Below are 24014 nucleotides of genomic sequence, written 5' to 3'. Positions count from 1 at the left end.
TCATATTCAGATGATGAGCAATAAGAAATGTCAGAAATTACCTATAAAATTCATACTTATCTAAAATAATACATTTTCTGTTGAATATAGAAAAGCTTAATATATGCCTTGATAAGTCAAGATAGTAAATATTTTAATTTTAAAGAATTTTGCAAACAGTTTACAATTTGTGAAAAAATATAAAATATAAATTTTAGAAATAGTGTTCATTGTGCCTGCTTTGTTTGAATAATCATTATTCATAAGTAACACATGAAGCACTTGATATAGTTGTTAACCTGGTTTATAATCAGAAGAACCAAAATAGGTTATAGAACGAAGTATTCAGAAAGTTATTGGATCTAGCTGTAAAACAATAATTCTTTTTATTGATTAACGAATACATGATCAAATAGATGAAGTTGCTGTGAGATCTAGTTTGAAGCCAGTAAGACTGTACTTGTTATTTCTTTCTTAAGAAGTGATTATGGGAGTCAATATTTATTTATATTTACTTTTTTTTTATATTGTAATTTTCTATGGAAATTTAATAGTAAAGATAAGGAAGGAGGTAGTACTTCTGTAAATAAGAACACTAAAATTTGTTTCTGAGTAATATATATATATACACAACACATTACAGATATTAAAGTTAGTAATACAGTGCTCACTTTTTTTGTATCAGAATATTAGATAATGAGCTCTGTTATTGGGTGAAAGACCTCGTTCATATTAGATATGGGCATGTAGTGTGTTTGATATGTTATTGCAAATTCTTCTTTGCTTTCACTCATGAGCTCTCAGAATGATCTAGCTTTATCAATCTAGTCATCAGGAGCTACCAAGAAATATCCATCATGGTGGGACAGAACTGTTGTGTTCTTGATGGAGTATATTTCTTCTCTTAAATGTTTTCTTAATATCTCTTATCTTTCTGTTGTCAGATTTTGATCATATTAGCTGGTTGTCTAATAGCTGTAGCTTGAACTTAATAAATAACTAAACCAGTATCTTGGGTTATCACAATTTGAATTATAAGTACAATTTGAATGGGAATAACCTTAACAGTGTTATAAAGGAAGGGGATCTTGCTGTAATAGTCAATCAGTCTCATCCAAGCAGTGTCCTGATGCTAGTGGTAGGGAAAATAGGGTTTTAAATTGTATCTTCATAAATATTGAATACAAGTCTAAAGAAGTTATAATGTCACTTGTTAGGCTGCATTTAGAATGTTATATTCAGCCTTGAGCTTATTACATTACAAAATACATTGAATTATTGGAAAGGATTCAGAGAAAGATTAGTAGAATTGTGTCTGGGATGGAGAGGTTGTTATCTATCAAATTATTTTATCTTGGCAAAAGAAGAGGTGGGGAGGATCTTACTGAGGTGTTTAAGATTGTAAACAAAATTGATAATGTTGATGCATCTTTTTGTTTAATATTTAGCAGTGAGAATGGTGGGGATAGGGGACACAAATATACATTTTTGCAGGGTAGGAGTCATCTTCATCTTAAACAGTTTCATTTTTCTAAAAGGATAGTTGGTCTGTAGAGGCAGTAACTTTAAGAAAAAGTTTGATAAGTATGTGAAAGACAAGGGCTAGTATTAAGACTTTTCTTCTTTTAATTATTTGAACTGAGTTTAGAGGATGGAACAGCCAAGATGGACCAATGGGTTTCATGCTGCCCCAAAACATTACATTATTTCTAGGTTTAGAATGATTGTCATTGAAGTATTTTGAGGTAACTTTAAATATTCTTTTCTTTTTATATCAATTTTATTTAGTTTGTTCCACTGCCAGCAAGTGGTACACATCACATATCATATAACCAATATTTTGTCTTGCAAAATGATTAATGAGGTAGTTTCACATACACAACTGAGCTCATTTAAATCTAATTCTGGAAGTTTAACATTGAGAAAAGGTGACTACAGTAGTAGTACACAAGTATATCTTCAATATAGTCAGTATTTGAAGACAATATTGATGAAACAAATTAGTGGAAATGGACAGAAATGTAGTTCCAGTTTTTGGTTATAGTTTTTACTGCAACAAAACATTTGGAAACAAAATTGATTAACAAACGTTTAATAGTTTAGTTTCAATGCTATTTTTGTACTTTTTTGTTTTCTAATAACATAATTAAAAATCTTAAGTTGATTGTGTTGTTCACTTCTCAGGAACTAAATAATCAAGAGAAAGAAATACAGAGGGCAGAAAGGAAATTGAGGAATATTGAATGTAAAATGGTCAGTGAATGACATTCGACTAATATGAAAGATTTTCATCACCATATCAGTTCAAAGTGTGTTTTTGCATTAGCATGATGTGGACACTCAGAGCCATTCAGTAATTTAATTTTTATTTTTTTAATGAAAAGTAATACATATTTGCTCACGAAATTTTGTGATGTTTCTGTTTATACATGGATATCTGGGATTAAAGTTCAAATGGCATTTTTGCAAATAGACTGTTAACTTTAGTTCACCCATTAACATAAAAAATGGAAAAGGTTACTTTACTTATTTTGGTGCATGACATACTTTTGGATTTTCAATGCATAAGTATATGTGAGGTTGAAGGTAAATTATTCATTTGTAATTATTTTCCTTCTTAAAGTAACTTGAAAAACTGTAATGTTATCCACAACATTTGTAGTTCAGAGATCAGCCATAACCTTTCTTAGTGGTGGATGTGTTTATATCAGAACTTAATATTTCGTTTGGTGGGATGATTTATATTATTTCTGTGTCCACATGTCGGTGTGAGGACTGTTGAAGACCTGCACATAAGTTTGGTGTGTGATTAGTTAAATCAATTAATGTAATGAACCGATTAAAAATTACAAAAATGATTTTACTTTTACTGCTATGTTTTAATAAGTATTTGTTTATGTGAAAATAAATGGCTGTCAGTGTTTTGTTTAGTCAGTATTATTTTATAATATTGTTGTATAGTCTAAAAAATGTGTTATATCTATGTTGTACTTTTACTTAGTAATGTCAGATACATACAGAAACTTATTTAAATGGTGTTAGTCATATGAATGATTTCATGACCCTGATGACTAAGATTACACTCACTTTTCTCTTACTATTTCTATAGGCAACTACTTCAAAGAGGATGACATTGTTATAGTTTAGTATCACGTAAGTGCAGAGGATGAAATTTAATAAACATGTTCTTTAACATTAGATTTAAATTCTGTACTCACATGATGAACTTTATACATTTCACTGACAGAAAGAAAAAGGACAGTTTTAAAATTGTTTATCTAATGAGAGATTGTTTATAATGATCAAGTTAATTCTAGGTAAGAAGTCACGATAGTTAAATTTAAATGTTACATTTAATGAGTTAGTTACTGTAAAGTTTGAATAGGCTATACTATACTTTTATTCAAAATACTAATAAAAAGTTGTTTTTTTTTAAAGTTAAATTTATTTTTACATGAGTCTGGTAACTGTAAAGATATATTAAAAGTGTATATAATTTTCAAAAAGTGTTTTTCGATAAAATGTATATTTGTTAAATTTTAGAATGGTAGCCTAAACCATACTACTGTGGAATTATAAGTTGGTCACTTTTTTCTTTTTTTTTTATCTTTTTGTCTGAGTATCACAGATTTGATCTAATTTTAATCATTCATATTGCTAGGGGACTTTTATTGTATTCTGAAAACCTTATTTCTAAAGTTCATTTTGTTGTTTAGTTAAAAAATCTAAGTTTGAAAACAAATCACCAAAAATTGTAACTTTGTGTAGTAAGAGAATATATGAATGTATTTGTTAACACCAAAGTACTGCAAGGTCATGTAGTAAGAGAAGATATATATCAAGACATAAGAATTATAGTGTCACACAGTAAAAGATATAAATATATTTATTAACAAAAGTACAAGAAGTTTATTATAAATGTAATATAAACTCTCAAAAGATAGAACATGTGGCTACTTCACTAATAATGAGTATCTGAGTCTTGTGAACATTGTATATCATTTGTATCAAAAATATGTGTATACTTTAGTGGCATTTTATATACTTTTAAAGAAATATACAGCCTACCTTTCTTTAAATAAAAAAAAACAACAGTGCTTTAATTCATTCCAAGTCATGTTAAATACTCTTAGGAAGTTGAAAACTGTTGATACTGTTTAACTGTCTTATTTCCTTCATGAAACTTCTGTATTGATTGTTGAGTTGACCAGTACAAATTTTAATAGAAGAGAGTATTATCTTTTATTTGTGCTGTATCTATTTGAAAATATGAACTGAAGAATTAGAAAAAAAAAAGGTATTTAACTCTTATGGGAAAAATATATCTTTAAAAAATACCCATTTTTACTCTCTAATTACTAAAAAAAAGATGCTTTTTATTTTTATGTCCAGATATATTTTTTTTGCCTCTCATGTGCAAGTTCTTGAAAAACTCAACATTTTTCACATGCACAACTCTTCAGTTCTGGACATTTAGAACTTAATTTGTTTTACAGATTTTTTATGTCATTTTTTTATGTTTTTTTACACTTTTGTACAAATTCATAAAATCATGAACTATAAATTTTCATTTGGTGAACTGCTGGCATGTGTAAAAACATCAGTATTTTTTCTTGTAACCAAATGATGTTTTAGTTTTTATTATGTATGATTTTTAAGAGGTTATGTATTTTTATAATTTTTTTGAAGTATTCTCTGTTGACATGAGCTAATGGTGTACTTGTTTTAATGACCATATGTTTATATTTTTGCTCAGTAAGACTGAGAGAAATGTAACCACACTTAATAATGATAAATGACAACAAAAGAGTATTAAGTAGTTACTGCTAGCTTACATCAGGGCTAGATTCAAGGAATATTTTATCTCATGTAAAAAGTGTTGCTTCAGTAAATGAGAACAGCTTATAAATATTTTAAATGTAAGATTGTGTAAATTTAAAAACAAAGGTTTTTACTTTTTATTTATTTATTCATAAAGTATTCTTATATTAGTTTTTGTTTGATATTTTATAGCTTAGAATAATACACAGCATCTTAATAAATTAAAACTAGTCATTTATTTTGGTAAATTGTTTTGTTATTGACTTCACAGTTAAAAATGTCATCAGTCAGTGTGAAGTAATATGACTGGCTACACACTTCTTTTTATTTAGTTTCCACTCTTCATGGGTCAGTGTAATATAAGAAGACACTAGTTTTAGTTTCAAAATACTGCTACTAACTGATATTATAAATTAATGACTTTAAAACATCAAAATTTATTTTTCTTTAATTAGACATTCAGCATTTTGCTTAACAGCTTCTGAAGAAGTGTTCCACTAAAGCACAAACTATAACTGACAGAACAAAGCCAAATGACACTAAAAATATATGATAATAAAACATTAAGTACTGAGTTAATTATAATTAGTAATACAATTTTTTTTTAAATAAACTTAATATATTTTTACCTAATCAACACAATACTATTTTGTTAATGTGTTTTTTATTGTGATCTAATGTAGTGCAGTTGTAAACTTTAAATTTGATTTCAGGAACTATGCTTGTTCAAAGAGTATTCAAAACGTGTTGGTTAGATTATGTTATGTCTAACTCCATCCAAATTTAAATAACTAACCTGAGTAACAGTATTTTATTGAGACACTAATATCAGTAGATATTTATATGATTGGTAACTTCAGTGCTTTAACTTGTAATATATGTTACTGTTTAAGATTTTACAGAAAAATTTTATTATCTAAAAGGTTTTAATGAATGACAGGAAATCTGAATATACTCTAATTAATATTGCATACTATTTCCTGTAGATTTGATATTTTTCTTTATAAACCAGTAATCTGTATTGTATATTAAAGTCACAGTTGTTTGTGGAATAAAATATTCTTAGACAATTTTTCTATTTTAAAAATATACCTTATTTATAAACTACAACTAACCACCTAATTTCAGAGTTTTAAACTTTAGATTTCAGATTTTCCTATTTTAACTAAGAAAATTAATTACATAAGAAGATACGTATGTATCTTTTTTACTTTCCTATATTTGTGCCTTTTCGTACATCTCACAAAAGTATCCATGAGATGTTTGGGTTCTGTGGCCCCAAAAATTATCTGCTATGAGTTTTAATAACTGATAATAGAAAAATTAATTTTGATTGTTGAGTTTCTTTATAATGTTTTGATTTATATATATATTAAGATATAAATTTTAGGAATTATATTTTTTTATTAGCAGAAGTAAAGAGTAATGATAAATGAAATTGGTAGGATAGGTGAACAAAACATAAATCAAAAAGTATTTAGGAAATACAGATAATGCTGTTACACTTGTCTAAATTATTGCTGAAATGCATTTCTTCACTCAGATCTAATTAGGCCAATTAGATGTTTAGAAAAGTAGTAAGATATGTGTAATGTATATATTAAACGTTGAGTAAGAATTCTAGAACTAAATGGATAGAAAACTCATGCAACAAGGTGTAGATTTGTCTGATTTGAACAATGTGCAAATTTCAGTAGAAAAATATATGTTTTATTAAATATACAAAGTGAAAAATTAATTCCTTAAACTCAACTTTTAATTCAAATTAATGATCATTTGAATATAAATATATACAGATATTTAAAATTTTGAAACATACTGAACAGACTGATCATGTATAGGCTTGATCAGGAATACAAAGTTATAAAATAAACCTTACATGGAAATCCGTTTAAAATATGAGAAATGCATACAAAACTTTAAAAATGAACCTTGTTTTTAAATATGGTTGTACAGTGCACTATTACTTACAAATTTTATTTTTGTTTTAAGGCTATACTTCAGTTTACCAGTATATGCATATAAGTCTAATGGCCGTCTGTTCGCAAAATTCTTCCCACAGTTTAAGTCCTGATTTGAATGAAACTTCGCACGATTTTTCAACGTCGTAAAGGGAAGATTCTAACAAAGTTTCATTACAGTTAACTCTTATAAAAAGTTTATTTAGTGCATGTGTCCACTTTTTTAAAGAGATAAGTTAATAACAGCTTCATATCGCATCAAAATGAAAAATGTTATAAAAATCGATCCCCATTAAAATTTAAAAACTGGCCAAAATGCAGTTAGAAACCCACCAGTGGCACAGTGATGTATTTGCGGACTCACACCACTAGAAACAGGGTTTCGACGCCCGTGGTGGGAAGAGCATAGATAGGCCATTGTGTAGCTATGTGTTTAATTTTAAACAAACAAATACAATTAGAAGAAATTAGGAGCAATTTCATGACAGAGAAGCACGAGATCCTGACTGACAGCTAGTTGTTACTAAGCCAGCATTTCTGCTAGTAATTGCTAATCGTAGTATTGAAACGTCACTAAGAGAAAAGAAAAAAAAAAAATAGAAAAAGACGAGACTTTCTTAAATAATTTTTTTTTTTTGCATGTATTGCACGGAGAAGTGTTTAGATTATGCTGTTTAGATATACCCATTGCATAAAAGTGATTCAACGTACAGATATCAACATTTTCATAACTTTTATTGGTTTAAATTGTAACGTTTTATGTATTAAAAGTGGTATCATTTATTGAATTAAAATATTTTAAGAACACCAGTTTATCAATACTATATTTAAAATTACACCAATAAAGATATAATGAAACTCTCACATACAGCCCTAGTGAAAGTCGTGTTCTTGTTTTGAGGAGTGTAGTTTTATTTAAAATCATGTTGTATTATAAAGAAATTGTTGTTGCATATATCACAGTTATTTTTATAATATTGAATATCCAAAGTGTGAATTTGTTTTACTGATTTTAACCTAGGGTGCTATTCAATAGATAGCACAGGCGTTTAGTTACATATATAGTTACAGACATACGCGCTACGTCTATTATACTAAGAAGTTTGGTTTGAATTTCGCAAAAGCTACAGGAGGGCTATCTGTGCTAGCCGTTCCTAATTTAGCAGTGTAAGACTAGAGGTAAAGAAGCTAGTCATCACCACTCACTGCCAACTCTTGGGCTACTTTTTTTACCAATGAATGGTGGAAGTGGTCGTCACATTATAACGCCCCCACGGCTGAAAGGGCGAGCATGTTTGGCGCGACGGGGATTTAAAGCCGCGATCATCGGATTACGAGTTGAGTGCCTTAACTACCTGGTCATGCCGGGCCTGTACTAAGGAGTTACTTAAAAGTTGTGTTAATGTCAATCTATAATTCATTCAAATAAAACATTTGTTACCATAGTTATTACAAAGTATCATTGTCATATTATGCAACTCAGGAATTTATATATCTATCAATAGTAGCATTTCTTTAAATTATTAGCTAATGAAATATTAATCTGATCACTTATTAACGCGGTACAAACAAATGCTTTTATAATCCCAATACTTATTAATATAGTTTAATAATATTTACATTACTAGTATTTAATTAATATTTTCAACTGACAAAATCTAATCAACAGTTTTTATTTTAGTGTGATTTTGATCTGTTGTATTTATGTCCATATCCTGTAACAAAAATAAAAGGCTAATATTTGTTATGTTGAAAATATAATATCAACTCCTACCAATAGATAGCGCCACTCAAATAAATAGTATTCACAATAACTTGAAAAACGATTTTATAATCTTTCTTATTCAGGCTTTCTCAATTAATACCTGAAAAGTATATTTATTCAGATTGGAATATAAATGAATGTTTTTCTTCACATCAATCATAAAATTTATTTCTTCCTTCAAAAATAATCAAACAACGAGCGAGAACATTTTTTTCGGTGCACCATTCTTTGGATTTGAAAGACATACAATACACTATCAATTACGTGTAAAAACCAAAAATCCAATACGGTAAAACATTTTGTGTGCTTGTTTGTCACTGTGCATTTAATGGAGCTACAAGATCTTCGGAGGCTGAACGTTGATTGGAGAGAATTCTTTCATCAGGAATAATGTTTTATAACATATGCATTTTATAATTAAATATATTTTTTAAGATTCTTGGTCTGAAAGCCATAAGAATAATAAACTAATAAATAAATTTTGCAACATCAATTTGGGCTGCTTTATTAGCCCTTTTTAGATAACTGAGATTCATAGTTGTCTGCTTTGATACGATTCTTATATAATGTGATACAAGTAAGATGTTTTACAATGTAAATAACACGTCGACCGTTTAAAACGAATAAAATAAATTTTAAAGTGTTTCATAACAGCTTGGAGCATATTCAAAATTCAGAAAAATCCCATGACAGGAGTGTGTTCTATGGGCCTATGGCGAAAGTTCACCGAAGAATTACCTGGTACTTCAAAGTTTTTTCCCATCTGAGAGGTATTTACTGGAATAGAGTCACTGAAAATTAGACCGATGGATTATGCTAAAAAGCTAAATTATTTATATAAATTAAGACTCTGTATAAAATTAATCACAAAATTCAGGTAAAGACAAGGTGAAAAACCATATCTTGAATATCGTTCATGTCGAAATAGTTTCACTGCAAAGTAACAAAACCATATCAGAGAAAATTATTTGAATTTCTTAAATTATACCTCTTCTATTTTATAGTGAAACAAGAGACAAGAAAAAAGCACAAACTATTTCAATTTATTTATGAATTATTATGGTATATAATGCTCTATGCCGCCGAAGACTAATGACGATTTTGTAAACAAATCTTTCTCTACTGGCCCTATACGTGTTAACAAAATGTGTGTGTTGTCTGTTAGGTTCTTCTTTCTGATCATTCATTCAGGGCCAGTAAAGAAAGGTTTATTAAAATATTGGCATTTAACACACAACTATTGATCTATAACCTATCAGTTTCTAAAGACTGAATTTGAAAGAAAAGTTTATAATACGTGTATCAAAAGTTATAATTACCTGATAACTGTCCAGAGTATGAATATGTTCCTTTCACTTCCATAGGTATGGAAGAATGTGTGGTGATGATGCTATTGAAAGGATTAGCTACTAATGATTCTGCTCCAGTTTGCACCCTAACGTGAAAATGAAATAATATCAGTATACTCACACATACGTGTATATATATATATATATATATATATGTATGTATGTGTATATAAAGACCGTTAACTGTTTTCTATGCAATACAATTACAGGAAGATTATCCATGAAAAATAACTTTTCTTCCAAAAACTATACAGAAATACTTATTTATTACCTAAATATACGACATTGTGAACATTATTAAAATATAAATAGTACTATTTAGAAGTTATGGTAGACGATGTAAATATTGTAATAACACAATTATGATTGTTCTGTATAGAACACAAATTCAAATGTTGCATTTTTGTAGATTTAATGTAGTAATGAAACGTAAATACTAATGACTTCTTTACCCATAACTCTCGTAAGAGGATGTTGGAAAAGATGACCAGGGTGTCATAGGACCTAAAGAGTCACTCCGTCCACTAAAAGATGGTGCGATCCACGAAATCTCGTTACCACCGTTGATTGGTGGAATTTGAGGGTTGAATTCCGTTGATATAACATTTGTTACAGAACTACCTGGAGCTCCAAGAAAATTGTGCATCTAAAAAGTAATGGCAAAGAAAAAAAGTTCGAAAGAAAAGTTTATCTTATTTTTATTAGTTTATTGATGGAATGATATCCTATATCGTGATTCACTAACCTCTAAGCTATCTTGCTTAAAAGCAACAACAAAATAAAAAAAACAAGCAAGATAAAAACGGAAGCAAACAACGGAAAAGTTAGAAGAAAAGCACGGTAGAACGTGTTTTTATTTGTCTAATGTTGACAAAAAAAGAAAGAAATGAGTGATAATTTATTTTCAAAACTATTTTAATATAGTGATTTATCAGAGAAACACTGCAATAATTATTGATAATAATTGAAAAAATAATATTAAGTTAAATATGAACTTGACTAAGTAGTATAAATGCTGGTGGATAAACAAGTGAAACATTATAATTTGTAGCTTACGGCTAGAAACAATACAAACTATTAACTTGTTTTGGTGTAATATGTACGTTCTTCTTTGCCATAAAATACACGATACGACTAATTATTACTCTCTTATTTTAATTATTAATGACTAATTAGTTTTAACGCTAAATTTCGGCTGACTTCAAGAAAATTATGAGAAGGACTACTGGTAGTAGCCGTTATCGAACCTAGTTTTTTGATAGAGAGATTGGTGTGCTATATACATCTTGAAATAGTTTGCATAGCTAATTTCACTTCAAATTTAATTCAGATTGGAAGAGTAACAAAGCTACTAAAGGTCTTGTTGACATCTATGCTCGACTGTTAAGTTAGTTGAAAATGTTATTAAGAGATGGAGAGCACGAATGGGTAACACATTAGCCTTTCTATCTAGGTAATTTAGGTTCAAGTAGCGGCTACTACTCCCATATAAATAGTGTTTTTCCAAAGTTGGCAGCAAGTTATAGCAGTCTTAACGTTGAAACACCAAACATGCTTGTCCTTTTAGCCGTAAGGGCGTTATGATGTTACGATTAATCCCACTATTCGTGGGTGAAAGAGTAGACCAAGAGTTGGCGGTTGGTGGTGATGACTAGCTGCCTTTCTTCTCGTCTTACACTGCTAAAATAGAGACGGCTAGTGCAGATAGACCTCGTGTAGCTTGGCGTGAAATTCAAAAACAACAAACAAAGAAACTTAACGTTAGAAAAGAAAAATCTTAAGATTATTTAATAAAAATGTATAATTAAACTTAAGTGATCGGATAGCTACTAAACTGACTAGGATTAATATGCGATCGCCACAACCTTACTCTAAGAACTCAAATGTTGTTTTCTATCTATTTCTTATTGAGTTTTTTGAGGGTTTTTTCGCACCAGAAGTTTAATAAAACAGTGCTGCAAAATCAAAGTTCACACTTACTTGCTGGGATAATGGAGCTCCATTGATACAAGTTTCAAAGGACTGATAGGAGGAATGTGACGTATTCTGGGAAGGGTTTGTGTGGACTGGATTGGTGAGAATTTGACAAGGATGAGGGTGTGTCCAGTTGGGATTACCTGTCGGATATAAAGCATGATTTTGTACATTAACACAGTTCTATGATTAATGCGCGTGATTGATATGATCACTGAAATTTCATTTTATTTGAAAAGGAAACATTTTATAAGTAACATAAGCCATATTATTAAGTACTTAATATAACTTCCTAGGATGTCACATTAAGTGGTGTAAATTTTACTTTATAATCGTAAACTGAGATTGAGTGTAGGAAGGGTGTCAAACACACCTTATTAGTTTATTAGGATTAAAACAGGAGTGACGTAAAGACACATGATCGATACTGCAGCCAAAAACTTATTATTTTAAAGTACCTAACCAACAGAGAGGGGTGAGTCTCTCCCAGTTTTAACAACTTTTCAAAAAAAAAATCACATCCGAAGATGTGCCACCCTACCAAGTTTTATTCTGCTGTCCTATTAAGTGTCGGTTGATTGCTTGGTTGGTTGATTTAGTGTTTTATGGCACAAAGCAGCTAGGCTATCCGCGCCAAACGTCCAGTAAAAAGGTAAAAGTAAACGTAGTAAAATTCATAGAAGGAAATGAAGGTAAAACAAAACAGCATTGAAAAACATAAATAGCATAAAACCAATGTTGACAGCAAGTATACAATGTTAAGAGAGAAACTACAGAAAGAGAAGTTATAAAGGACTATCTGTAGTATAACGGTAATTATCATAACCCGTCAGGAAGACTAACAGGTAAGTACAAGAACCACTGTCAGTCACCTGAAGTTGGCCTTTCCAGTCCTGGTTCCGAGTTATGTGTCATTACAACCATTATCAAAGGATAAAGTAATAAAAGTGTTAAAAGACATGCAGCAAAATTGTAATAATAACTCGCCAGGACGACTAATGGGTAGTTCAAACAGCAACGTCAGTCACCTGAAGTTAGCCTTTCCAGTCCTGGTGTCGAGTTATTTAATGTTACGGCCATTTTCTAATTTCAAATCGAACTAGAGAGATTGTGACTCTTAAAAGGTTTAATGAAGGAATATAAAACACTTAAATGACATTAAAAAGATTAATGGCCGTTAAAAAACTAAAAACTTTATCAAGGTGAACAGTGTTACCGTCGCCAATAACACTGTCTAACCTATTAAGTGTCATCGCATGCATTTATATAAAATAATAACTGTCTATGAGATATAATAAAGGACATAAACCCCATTGTACCTGTTAAGATGTTACTCATTTGCTAAACTGTACCAGTTTAACTTTTAAGTTATAATTTATTTTAATTAATTTTAATTTATTCTTAAAATCGAAAGTGGCACCAGTTGTTTGCAAAGATTATTTAAAGTTTGTTTATTTTTTTTAATTTCGCGTAAAGCTACACTAGGGCTATCTGCACTAGCTGTCCCTAATTTAGCAGTGTAAGACTAGAGGGAAGACAGCTAGTCATCACTACCCACCACCAACTCTTAAGTTACTCTTTTATCAACGAATGGTGGGATTAACCGAAACATTATAACGCTGAAAGAGCGAGCATGTTTGGTGTGACAGAGATTCGACCCCGCGACCCTCGGATTAGGAGTTGAGCGTCTTAATCATCTAGCCATGCCAAGCCTTGTTTAAAGTTGAAAGAGACATAACCATGTTTTTCTTCCTACAGTGACATAATTTGAATATATACTTCAATAGTTGGACCTAATATTGTATTGAAGAGAGTTACCATTACTAGATTCTCCCCCTGATGGATAATGAGGGTTAACCGAAGCTGAAAACTGAGGGTAGCCCATAGCTAGAGATAAGGCTGTTGCCGAACGAAAACTCGTCACTTGGTGGTGTCCCAGCTGTTTTCTGTAACGAGCCCTTCTGTTACTGAACCAGACCTTAAAAATAAAATATAATATTTATCAGTTATTTTATGCTTTTTATTATAACTTGTAAAAAGAATAAATCAGAATGATTGTCTTTAAAAAAAGATTTATTAAAATATTATCAACCTTTCATATGAATTCAATTTAAAAAAAAAAATTCCATACTTACATAATAACTAATCAATATTAAGTACTGTGCCACCATGTTTAGAATTTTGAGAAAAGGGAATGCATATATCTTCCAACAATTTTTACGCGCTAAAATTCATTTTCATTATGGACAATTACACTTATTCATTTTATTCAAACGTCATATATACGAGCATCACCCATGAAGCTAGAGCCACTACGATTTATTATTTATCTTTAGAATAAAACACATAAATATTATAAGTCAAAAGTAGAAAAAAACAGTCTATTTAACCAACTCATAACTGCTTGAATTTAATTAGTCAGTCGCCAGATGTCTCTCTTTTTATAAAATTTTAAAAATTTCCAAACCTGGACACGAGCTTCACTAAGCTTAGTTCTCTGGGCCAGTTCTTCCCTTGTATATACATCCGGATACTGAGTCCTTTCGAAGACTCGTTCCAGATATTCCAATTGTTCTTCAGTAAAAGCAGTTCTGGAACGTCTTTCTTTCCTCTTCAATGGAATTCCAGGCTCGTAATCACAGTCGGGTTCTTCATCATTCGTAGGACCTAAAGAAACAGGTCAATTATAGATACAAGACGTTTGAATATCCTAAACATACCGCAAACTAAAATACATACTAAATAATATGTAATACTATACGTTTTTTTAGAACGCACTTAACGAGATCTGTTCAAATATGTTTGTTTTGGTTTATTTGTTTTGGAATTTCGCACAAAGCAACTCGAGGGCTATCTGTGCTAGCCGTCCCTAATTTGGCAGTGTAAGACTAGAGGGAAGGCAGCTAGTCATCACCACCCACCGCCAACTCTTGGGCTACTCTTTTACCAACGAATAGTGGGATTGACCGTCACATTATAACGCCCCCACGGCTGGGAGGGCGAGCATGTTTTGGCGCGAACCCGCGACCCTCAGTTTACGAAGCGCACGCCTTAACGCGCTAGGCCATGCCAGGCCCTGTTCAAATATGATCTCAAATCGTGAATTCAACACTGGCTTTCGTAAATACCTGAAGTTTTCATGATTTTATTATAAAAAATTTTGAACACTTGCTGTAATTTATTATAAAGAGTGTTGAACACCTGCTGTAGTTTATTATATCTTCTTGTTCCGATTAGCCTATAAAACGTTCCATAATTTCAGCTGTGAGCGTCTCACAAAAGTCACATTTAATCCCACAGTTTGTTAAGAGTAACTGCCCGTGTATGCGGAGAATGCTAATAACTGCGCGTCCTCCCTCTGGTCAGAAGTTCTTACCTGTGGACGGTCGTATTCCAACCTGAGGATTTGTGACCATGTTTCTAATAGAGTATTGTGTAGGTTATAAATATCAAATACCAGGATTTAATACAAAGGTATAGTTTATAAGTTATAAAAAAATAGCTTAAGATACAAAAAAAGAAGCATTTAAAGCGTCCTGATGGCACACACATACATTACATGCATATATATATATTATTTTATAATATTCATTACCTGAGATGAAGATAGCTTACTAAAGTTTAATAAGAAAGTGTAAAGAGTTGACAGAATCAGAGACAAAAACTTAAATATGTTAACGTTCTCCATGTACGAGCTGCCGTGCCATAGAAGTCTGTGATAAATTAACCTAATCCGTCAACACAACTCTATTTACTTACTAATAATATTATTAAAAAACAAACCGAGTGGGTGTACGCGCAAGGCGAGCGTGGATTGTAAAAATCGTCACGTTCCAAAAATCGCGAGCTCAGTTGGTAACATTCAGTTATCTAGACAGGCAACTGGTTCTAATGAAAATAATTGTATAACCAACGACAAATAAAATTACGAAACGTTGTGATAATCAATCTTCGCTATTCGCTTAACACCGAAAAAGTGTTAAACTTTACAGATCGCTCTTACTAAGATGAGTTTTCAGAACAAATGGAAAATGCGACCATAAAAATACCATGTTCCCTTTCAAATCTTAGCTTCGTGACCTTTTGGGAAAAGATTCACTGCACTGACAAATAGGGATTTGGAGAATTCGTTTTTAAACATTTTAATTTATATATAAAGTAGTGTCCATTCACACATCTTGAAAATTTAGCTCCTAAGAATACAAAGAGAGTAAACATTATTTTTATAAATAAGAAAATTGTGACTGCTGCAAAAGAACAGGTAAAATATTATACTGACAAAATAAATGTGTAAACAACTACACCTTTTTTACTTTATATTAAACTGGTAACGAAATATCTACAAAGTAATAAAAATGTCTTCTGTTATATCTATCATAAGATTGATTGTAAAAGAGCGTAAAGAATCTTTTGAAGTAATTACTTCAGGACTGTCTGAAACTGAACTGGACATTTGTTTTGCATACATCGATTATAAAAAAGTTTGCAACGAAAGAATCAAGTGTCTTCTTTTACACTGGTTGTAGAAAGTTCTGCAGAAGATTCTTACACTGAATCTAAAAAGGCAAGGAAATGTCTTTTGTAATACCAGTTTACAAGACTCTTTAAAGAAATAAAAAGTGTCTTATATTGGTTACAAAACTGACTATTAAAACAAAAGAACTTGATATTTATGTCGGGAGAAGAAGTCTTCTTTATTACATTGATTGGCCCAGGGGACAGTTTTCCTTCGTAGGGCAGGGATAAGTCTGCGAATTCAAAACGCCAAAATGCGGAGTTCGATTCCACTTAGTGGACAACAGAGTGCATATAGACCATTGTGTATCTTTGCACTAAGGTATTGACGTATCGGACTGTGAATTCAAAGGTCCAAGATTTGCATTTCGTTATTGTAAAAATGTGCTCCTCCCTTTGGGGTCGTGATTGCGTTATAAGATTGACAGCCCAACTCCTTTAATAGATTTGAGTAGTCTAAGAGTTGGTGGTAATATTATTTATTAATGCTTTCTGTTTATTCTATTAATTAAAAACTATCGACGAGTAGAGCAAAAGTCTCTGTGTAGCTTATGCAAAAATTTCTGTAACAAACTATGACTCGAATTATTAGCTAATTTTTGTAGGAATGGAAAATATGTTATATATATAATATTGCTTACAAAATCGTTCACAAACATTTCAGTCATTACAAAACGGTACGCAAAAAAAAAGGTAAAATTCCCTATTACACATTTTCTGGGTATTTACAGAAAAATATAAATGTTTTATTACATCACGTATAAGGTTGTATGCAGACGCATGGAAAACATATTTTATTATACTGATTAGTAGACTGCAAAATAGAGAGATGCGAAATTTTGAAATGTATTGCTTACAAGAGTTTTTTACCTGTTTTCTGTAAGCGAAAAACTGTACAATAGGCCATCTGCGCTATGCCCACCATGGGGATTGAACTCGACATTTTACCGTTTTAAGCCATCACGTTATCGATGAACCACTTGAGACGTGTGTAAATGGCTAGAAAATGCTTCTTTTAACGTTGATTACAAGACTAACAGTTGGATAATTGGAATTATCTTCCAGTAGATTAATTACAAAATTATCTTTAAAGTAGGAAATGTTTGCTGTATGTAATATTGATTGCTAGATAGAGTGCATGAAGGAATTGAAAACATTTTCGACTATTCTGTTTATAAAATGTTTTAAACAATAAGAGAATAGTCTTACATTGGTTAATTTTTTTAAAGAAATGAGAATAGATTTATATTTATTTCATGTCTATGTTTGGAGGTCTGGAAAATGCTTTGTGTTGTAACAATATAATAATGTTCCATAAGAAAAGTTTAATATCTTTAATTCTATCGATTTAAATACTAACTAAATAAAATTATACGTGGAAAGATATTATTTTATACTGCTTACGAGAGTATTCATAAAGAAAATAGAAATATCCACTTACAGTTTATACGATTGTCACGAAAGGATTAGCAATGTCTTCCATTACACTGATTAAACAACTATATGAATAAAAGAGAATTGTCTTCTGCTACTGTGATTACACAATTGTCTGTGGAAAAAGATGACTGTATTTTGATAGAATTATTAAAACTATGTAATTAAAATGCAACATGTCTTATGTTACACTGACAACAAAACTGTCTATGAAGGAATGGAAATTGTTGTTTATAATTTTTATGTGTCTTTTCTTATAGCAAAGCCACATCGGGCTATCTGCTGAGTCCAGCGAGGGGAATCGAACCGCTGGTTTTACCATTGTACTTCCAAAGAGTTATCGTATGCTATGGGACATATTTTCTATTATACTGACTCGTTAGTATCTGAAAGACTGGTATATGTTTTCTATTATACTGATCCAATAACGTCTAAAAGACTGAGAATTGCCTTATATTATACCAAATACAATACTGTTTATGAAGGAAAATGTCTTCTGTTATATTGGTTGCAAGATTGTTTGTGGTTTTCTAGTTAAACAGTGTAAGTAGATTTATAGTTGCAGTAAGTTCAAAGAGATTTAGTAAATACATGGTAGATAAATACGCTTGAATTGCACAACCTATACGAAGCTTTCAGTAAACGTAAATCTTTCTGTCTATTAAGTAAAAGCAAATACTAAAACCTAAACTAAGTTTCGATTAATCAAAATAATTCAAACAAGACAATGACTTCACTTGCTAAGAGCATAAGCCTGTCTGTTAATATATGGCCAACTTTCTGCACAGTCCCCTTAACAACGACAACAACAAAAATATATATATAACTGTTTTTAAATGATATCATAGACTTAGATATGATACTTTTAAGTATAAAGCTCTGAACAGGAAAGGCTCTGTCAGCTTCACTTTCCAGTAATAATACTTAAAGGAGAGTATTTGGAACACTTGTATTAGCCTACAAGGGTCAGCTTGGGGGAGTATTAAAGTCAAATGACATGTGAAAACATAAACTGTCTACAAAGGTCAAATACCTTGAGACCACGTTTACAAGAAGTGAATATACTGGTTCACACTGGAACCTCAGACTAAGTTGAACAGCTGTACAGTATTTTAAAAAATGAAGCAGAAATGTAACTTCTTACTCTACAAACGTATGATCTATGATATTAAACACCACGGTTCTCCACCTTTACTAAAATTCATCTAGGAACAGAGTTACAATTAAACGTTAATTAATACAAACTGATGTGATTCCATTAAACAATTATCACAAGTCAAGATATTTCAAAACATTACTTCGAAAACTCGGAAAAGCCCAGAAAATCCGTTAAAAAGTGTATATGAAATAAAGCTTAACTTTTTTTTTTATTTTTCACCAAAACGATACTGGAGTAAATGACCAAATCAGAGGCTCAAGGACAGGCATTATTAACAGAAAAGGCTGACCAGAGGAACAATGAGTGTCTATTTAAATAAAAACCAACATTTTAGTGTTATAAGGTCTGGTGTTAATATGCTTTTTATAAACCAATATGCAATATATATAAATTAAATATAATTGTTACAAGTGTCCTTGTTCAATGTTAAGATAATGTCCTTCCCTTGTTACACAGGTAATATGGAGAGATCACGATTCAAACAAAGTAAACTGATAATAACAGCGATGTATCTCACAGTCGCGATAGGTAAACAGGAGATTTTGTTTCATATGAGACACCTCTTATTTACTTAATCTAGTAGATAATTTGAAGCAGAAAACACCTAGCAGAATCAAGGACCCTATGTAAGTTTCTTTGTTTGTTTTTGAATTTCGCACAAAGCTACTCGAAGGCTATCTGTGCTAGCCGTTCCTAATTTAGCAGTGTAAGACTAGAGGAAAGGCAGCTAGTCATCACCACCCACCGCCAACTCTTGGACTATTCTTTTACCAACGAATAGTGGGATTGACCGTTACATTATAACGCCCCCACGGTTGAAAGGGCGAGCATCTTTGGAGCGACGGGGATGCGAACCCGCGACCCTCGGATTACGAGTCGCACACCTTAACACGCTTGGCCATGCCGGGGCCCCCCTATGTAAGTAAAACACAAGTTCACGCAGCATATGTGTTTAGCGTATAATACATGCTGTTTATTTTATTACTTTTTGTGCAGTCTTTTCATATCATTAAGCACTGACTTAGTTAGATTTGATATTAGTCCGTAACTAATATCCTGATCGAGTCTCTTGTGAAACTCAAAACTAAATTCGGTTCACCTGAATATATTAAACCTTCATCAGCTCCGTTTTGCAAATTCCCTTCGTGGGAACCAGAAAAACTTGATGAGTAAAAAGAGATTCGTTTGAAGATATTCGCGAGAACGACAAATTCGCAAAGAAAATTGACCTATCTTTGGCTCACACAAAAACTTCTTGGAACATTTCCATTGAATTTCTGAAAGAGTTTGTTTGTTCTAAATTTTTCGCAAAGCTACACGAGGAGTATCTGCACTGACCGTCTCTAAGTTAACAGTGTAAAAAAAAAAAAAAAAGTCATTACCATCCACCGCCAACTCTTGGGCTACACTTTTACCAAGGAATAGTGGAATTGGCCGATAAATATTATAACGCTCCAATGGCTGAAAGGGTGAGCATGTTTGGTGTGATGAGATGCGAGTCCCCAACCTTCAGATTACGAGTCGAGCACCCTAACCATCTGATCATGCCGGGTTTTCTGAGAGAGGTTTCAGCATTTGCCTTAACAAAGAAAACTGTTCTGTTACACGTACTGTAACGAAAGAAAATAAGCCTGAGGGAGTTGATGGAACACCACCTAAACCCCCAAATCGGCTTAAATGACGACAGATAGTTTGATGCCAATGTAATGGAACTAATAAAACTGTGTGACGAATTGGAGACTTTCTCACCGAAAACAAGTAAAATGACTTCGAAACGTGTAAGAAGAGATTAGTTTAGGTCGTTTACCCTAAACCCATGTCACACTGCGAAAGCTGTTTAAGTTGCTCATCCTTGTTGTTAGTTGAGAAAGATTTTCCAAACTCAAATTGATTAAAACTTACCCCAGATCAACCATGAAATAAACAAGACTGGTTTATTGCCAAATATTTCGATGGAGCATGAAAATCCACGATCTTTGAACTAGTAGTAAATAGCAAGCGATTTCGCCTCAATGGAAGCAAAATATAATAATAAGTCCTTAATTGTAAACTTTTGAAATGGCAGGGCAATTAGGTGCTGTTGTAGTGAGTTTTCTCAGTCATAATAAATAAATAAATACGATTTGTAGTTCTACGACTTTGTTGCACAAGTAAAATTGGGCTAGGTGGGACAGCTGACAGAAACTTTGTCTAGTACGGCAAAATAGCTTGCCCAAAATTTGTTAAGTGAATAATAAAAGCAAGTGCGGTATTTAATTTTGTTATTGTAACCAAATATTATAGGCTCTAGAGTGTATTAAAATAAAAAAAATATCGTTGATAGACCTGAAAGTAAATTCAACTTATAAACTGTCTAAACAAAATTTACCCAACTATAATTTTAATCATAGGACGCCTATGAAGGCCATTACCTAATACGAACATGGGTTTTACAGGTGTTACATTCGTACAACGACGTTGAAAACTTGTGCCAGTTGAAAAACGGTAAGATATTTCTCATTCTCAACCTAAACTGAATTTTACAGCAAGCTGCGTTGGTGGTCGGACGAAATAAATACCCTTATCGTACAACTTAACACCTTTCACACCTCACAGTATGTTATTCATGGAATAAAGCTGGTGAATATGTAGATATACACATCTGACGTACCGCTAACACGATTTCTTGTAGGGCCTCACAATGAAACCACAAGTACCCTCTGCTGTGAAACGCCGTTTACGAGTGCGAAAAGCGAGAACTTTTAGTTTCCTGGCGTGGTTAAAAAGATCTTGTAATGTGCACGTGTTGCTGACTGAATGACTGCCATTCGTCTCATGAACACTAGTACCACGAGCCTTAGGCATTTGAAAATGTCTATAAAATACAGAATTTACCTACTGTACACTTTTAAATTCCACAGACCTAAATTTAAAAAATAAAACTTACAAATTTAGGGGCATGTCTTTTTTTAATTAATAATCTGAACGAAAAATGCAAAAATAGAGTATGTATATATTAACTAGAAAGTGTTATATCATCTGTAAAATTGGCAAATTCGATATTGTATGGTATATGTTATATGTATCCTATTATATGAGACTGCATGTTTTAGAGCAAAATAGTTCAAATGGCTATCTGCGCTGTGTCATTCGCGGTGATAGAACCCACAACTCAGGCATTATGAACTTTATCGTTTACTGTTGACCCAACGGGAAAATATTTTATAAGAAAACAGATTTGTTCATGTTAACACTAAGTGCAGGTTCTAATCATTTCATATTCAAATATATATTTGAAAACAAAATGTGTGTGCTTTCATAACAGCTTAGCCTAAAATATATAACTTATAAGTACACATTATGAAGCATCAACTGTAATATGTAAATCTCTGTCTAGCATTTATAATTTCTAAACCAAAGATATTAGATGTAAATCAATTATAATGAAACTATGCTAATGTTTATTAGTGCTGCACTGTTATTTTTTGCGGACAACACTTTAGTATAATTTGTTTTAGAAAAGTGTTTGTGAAAGAACAAATCGTTAGGTGATCTGTCCGCATATTCTACAAAAGTTACAAAATTCCACACACACGAATATTGTCCAGTATTTTCCGTCCCACAATGCACTCTCTATGATATGTTGTTGCTTATACTTTATGACACAGCCAAAACTGAATGTGCCAAGTATATTCAGAAGCATATCAAAGCTCGAACCTTTGAAATTCCAATCCAGCGAATCCGAAGCCTATATACTGTCTTCTTGTCCACGTTGGGTCTGAATGAGAAGCCATAAAAATTGCAGTATATCAGGCAAACGCTGAAAGGATTTTAGGTGGAAAACTTAACGAATATGCAAGTACGCTTTGAGCTTATAACCCAACTGTAAAGTTAAAATAATTTTCATCTAAAGATGATTGTGATCTAATAGACAATAATATTTATGCTAATTTTTTATATAAAATAAATGCTGGCACAAATGAACTATTCACGCAACAGTTTAGAGAACTAACGTTAGTTCGTTGAATAATATTATAAGTTTATTTATTTATAGTATTAAGTGTGATAAACTTTATTTAGGCTTACTAAACCAAAGCGAAAAACGTAGTTACTGTCAATTTAGCTCTCTGTCAAATACAGGACGAACCTTTTAAATTATTGTTAGGCCTTAAACAAGTAGAAATGTAATTTCGTTGTTCGCGATTATAATTAGTATTATAGAAAGTCTGTATTCAAAGTACTGTTGCCATAAAAATACTAACCTGACCGCAAATATTTTGTGGGTCTACGATGGTATTTATATTAAATTCATCATGAAAACTAAGAAAACAGAAATTCACAAACATTAATAAAATAAAGATGAAGTTGGCGTGCTGCGTGCATTCACAAACTTTGAAATGCCATTGTTTCATCAAACTTATTTATAATGATTTTATCATCTGGTCTAGATATAATAATTCTTAATCTATGCACGACAAAACATAAAACGAAATATATTCAAGAATTTAAGAAGAAAGAAAGAGAATCATAATTAAACCTATAAATGTGAACAGTTGAATGGCTTTGTAGCTTATAAGCAGTTTCGAAAATATATATACAAAATGAGGCATATAACTACCACATCACACAAATCGATAAAAACATGTAATTGTAAAAAACGTGAGAAGCCGAAAACATTATAGTTATGAATATATTTTTTTAATATATTACATTATATGTGGTGTCTGAGAATATAATTAAAAGAAGCTAAGAGGCTCGACATTAATACTCGAGATGGCCTTGGGAGGGGGTTAGAGTGCTGAACTTTCAGTCTGAGGGGCGCGGGTTTGAATCCCTGTCCCACCAAATATGCTCACCCTTTCAGCCGTGGGGCGTTATAATGTGAAGGTTAATTCCACTTTGTTGGTGATAGAGTAGCCCAAGAGTTGGAGGTTTGTGATGATGACTAGCTGCTTTCCCTCTAGCCTTACAGTGCCAAATTAGGGAAGACTAACACAGATAATTTAGCTCTGTTGTAACTTTGTGCAAAATTCAGAAACAAACAAAGCTTTTGTGAGGTGAAATAGAATATCAAAATT

General features: G+C 31.6%; 2 protein-coding genes across 2 annotated transcripts in view; one reads left to right on the top strand and one right to left on the bottom strand.

Annotated features, from left to right (window-relative positions):
* LOC143223049 (uncharacterized) overlaps positions 1–5873 on the top strand; it is a 41037-nt gene extending 35164 nt beyond the window's left edge. Inside the window, exons 13-14 of the mRNA XM_076450441.1 lie at positions 2164–2232; positions 3089–5873. Of these exons, the coding sequence (XP_076306556.1) occupies positions 2164–2232; positions 3089–3121 (102 nt within the window). The 3' untranslated portion in view covers positions 3122–5873. The remainder of the gene's footprint in view (positions 1–2163; positions 2233–3088) is intronic.
* A 2830-nt stretch (positions 5874–8703) lies between these two features.
* The window catches only part of LOC143223051 (protein gooseberry-like), a 38018-nt gene continuing 22707 nt past the window's right edge, over positions 8704–24014 (bottom strand). Inside the window, exons 5-10 of the mRNA XM_076450443.1 lie at positions 14317–14516; positions 13668–13827; positions 11856–11992; positions 10328–10521; positions 9846–9961; positions 8704–9303 (exon numbers count right to left, since the gene is read on the bottom strand). Of these exons, the coding sequence (XP_076306558.1) occupies positions 9200–9303; positions 9846–9961; positions 10328–10521; positions 11856–11992; positions 13668–13827; positions 14317–14516 (911 nt within the window). The 3' untranslated portion in view covers positions 8704–9199. The remainder of the gene's footprint in view (positions 9304–9845; positions 9962–10327; positions 10522–11855; positions 11993–13667; positions 13828–14316; positions 14517–24014) is intronic.

The sequence above is a fragment of the Tachypleus tridentatus genome, chromosome 8 (assembly GCF_004210375.1).
Source record: "Tachypleus tridentatus isolate NWPU-2018 chromosome 8, ASM421037v1, whole genome shotgun sequence".
NCBI lineage: Eukaryota > Metazoa > Arthropoda > Merostomata > Xiphosura > Limulidae > Tachypleus > Tachypleus tridentatus.
Note: the sequence above shows the minus strand (reverse complement) of the source record. Positions and strands in the feature narration are given on the sequence as shown.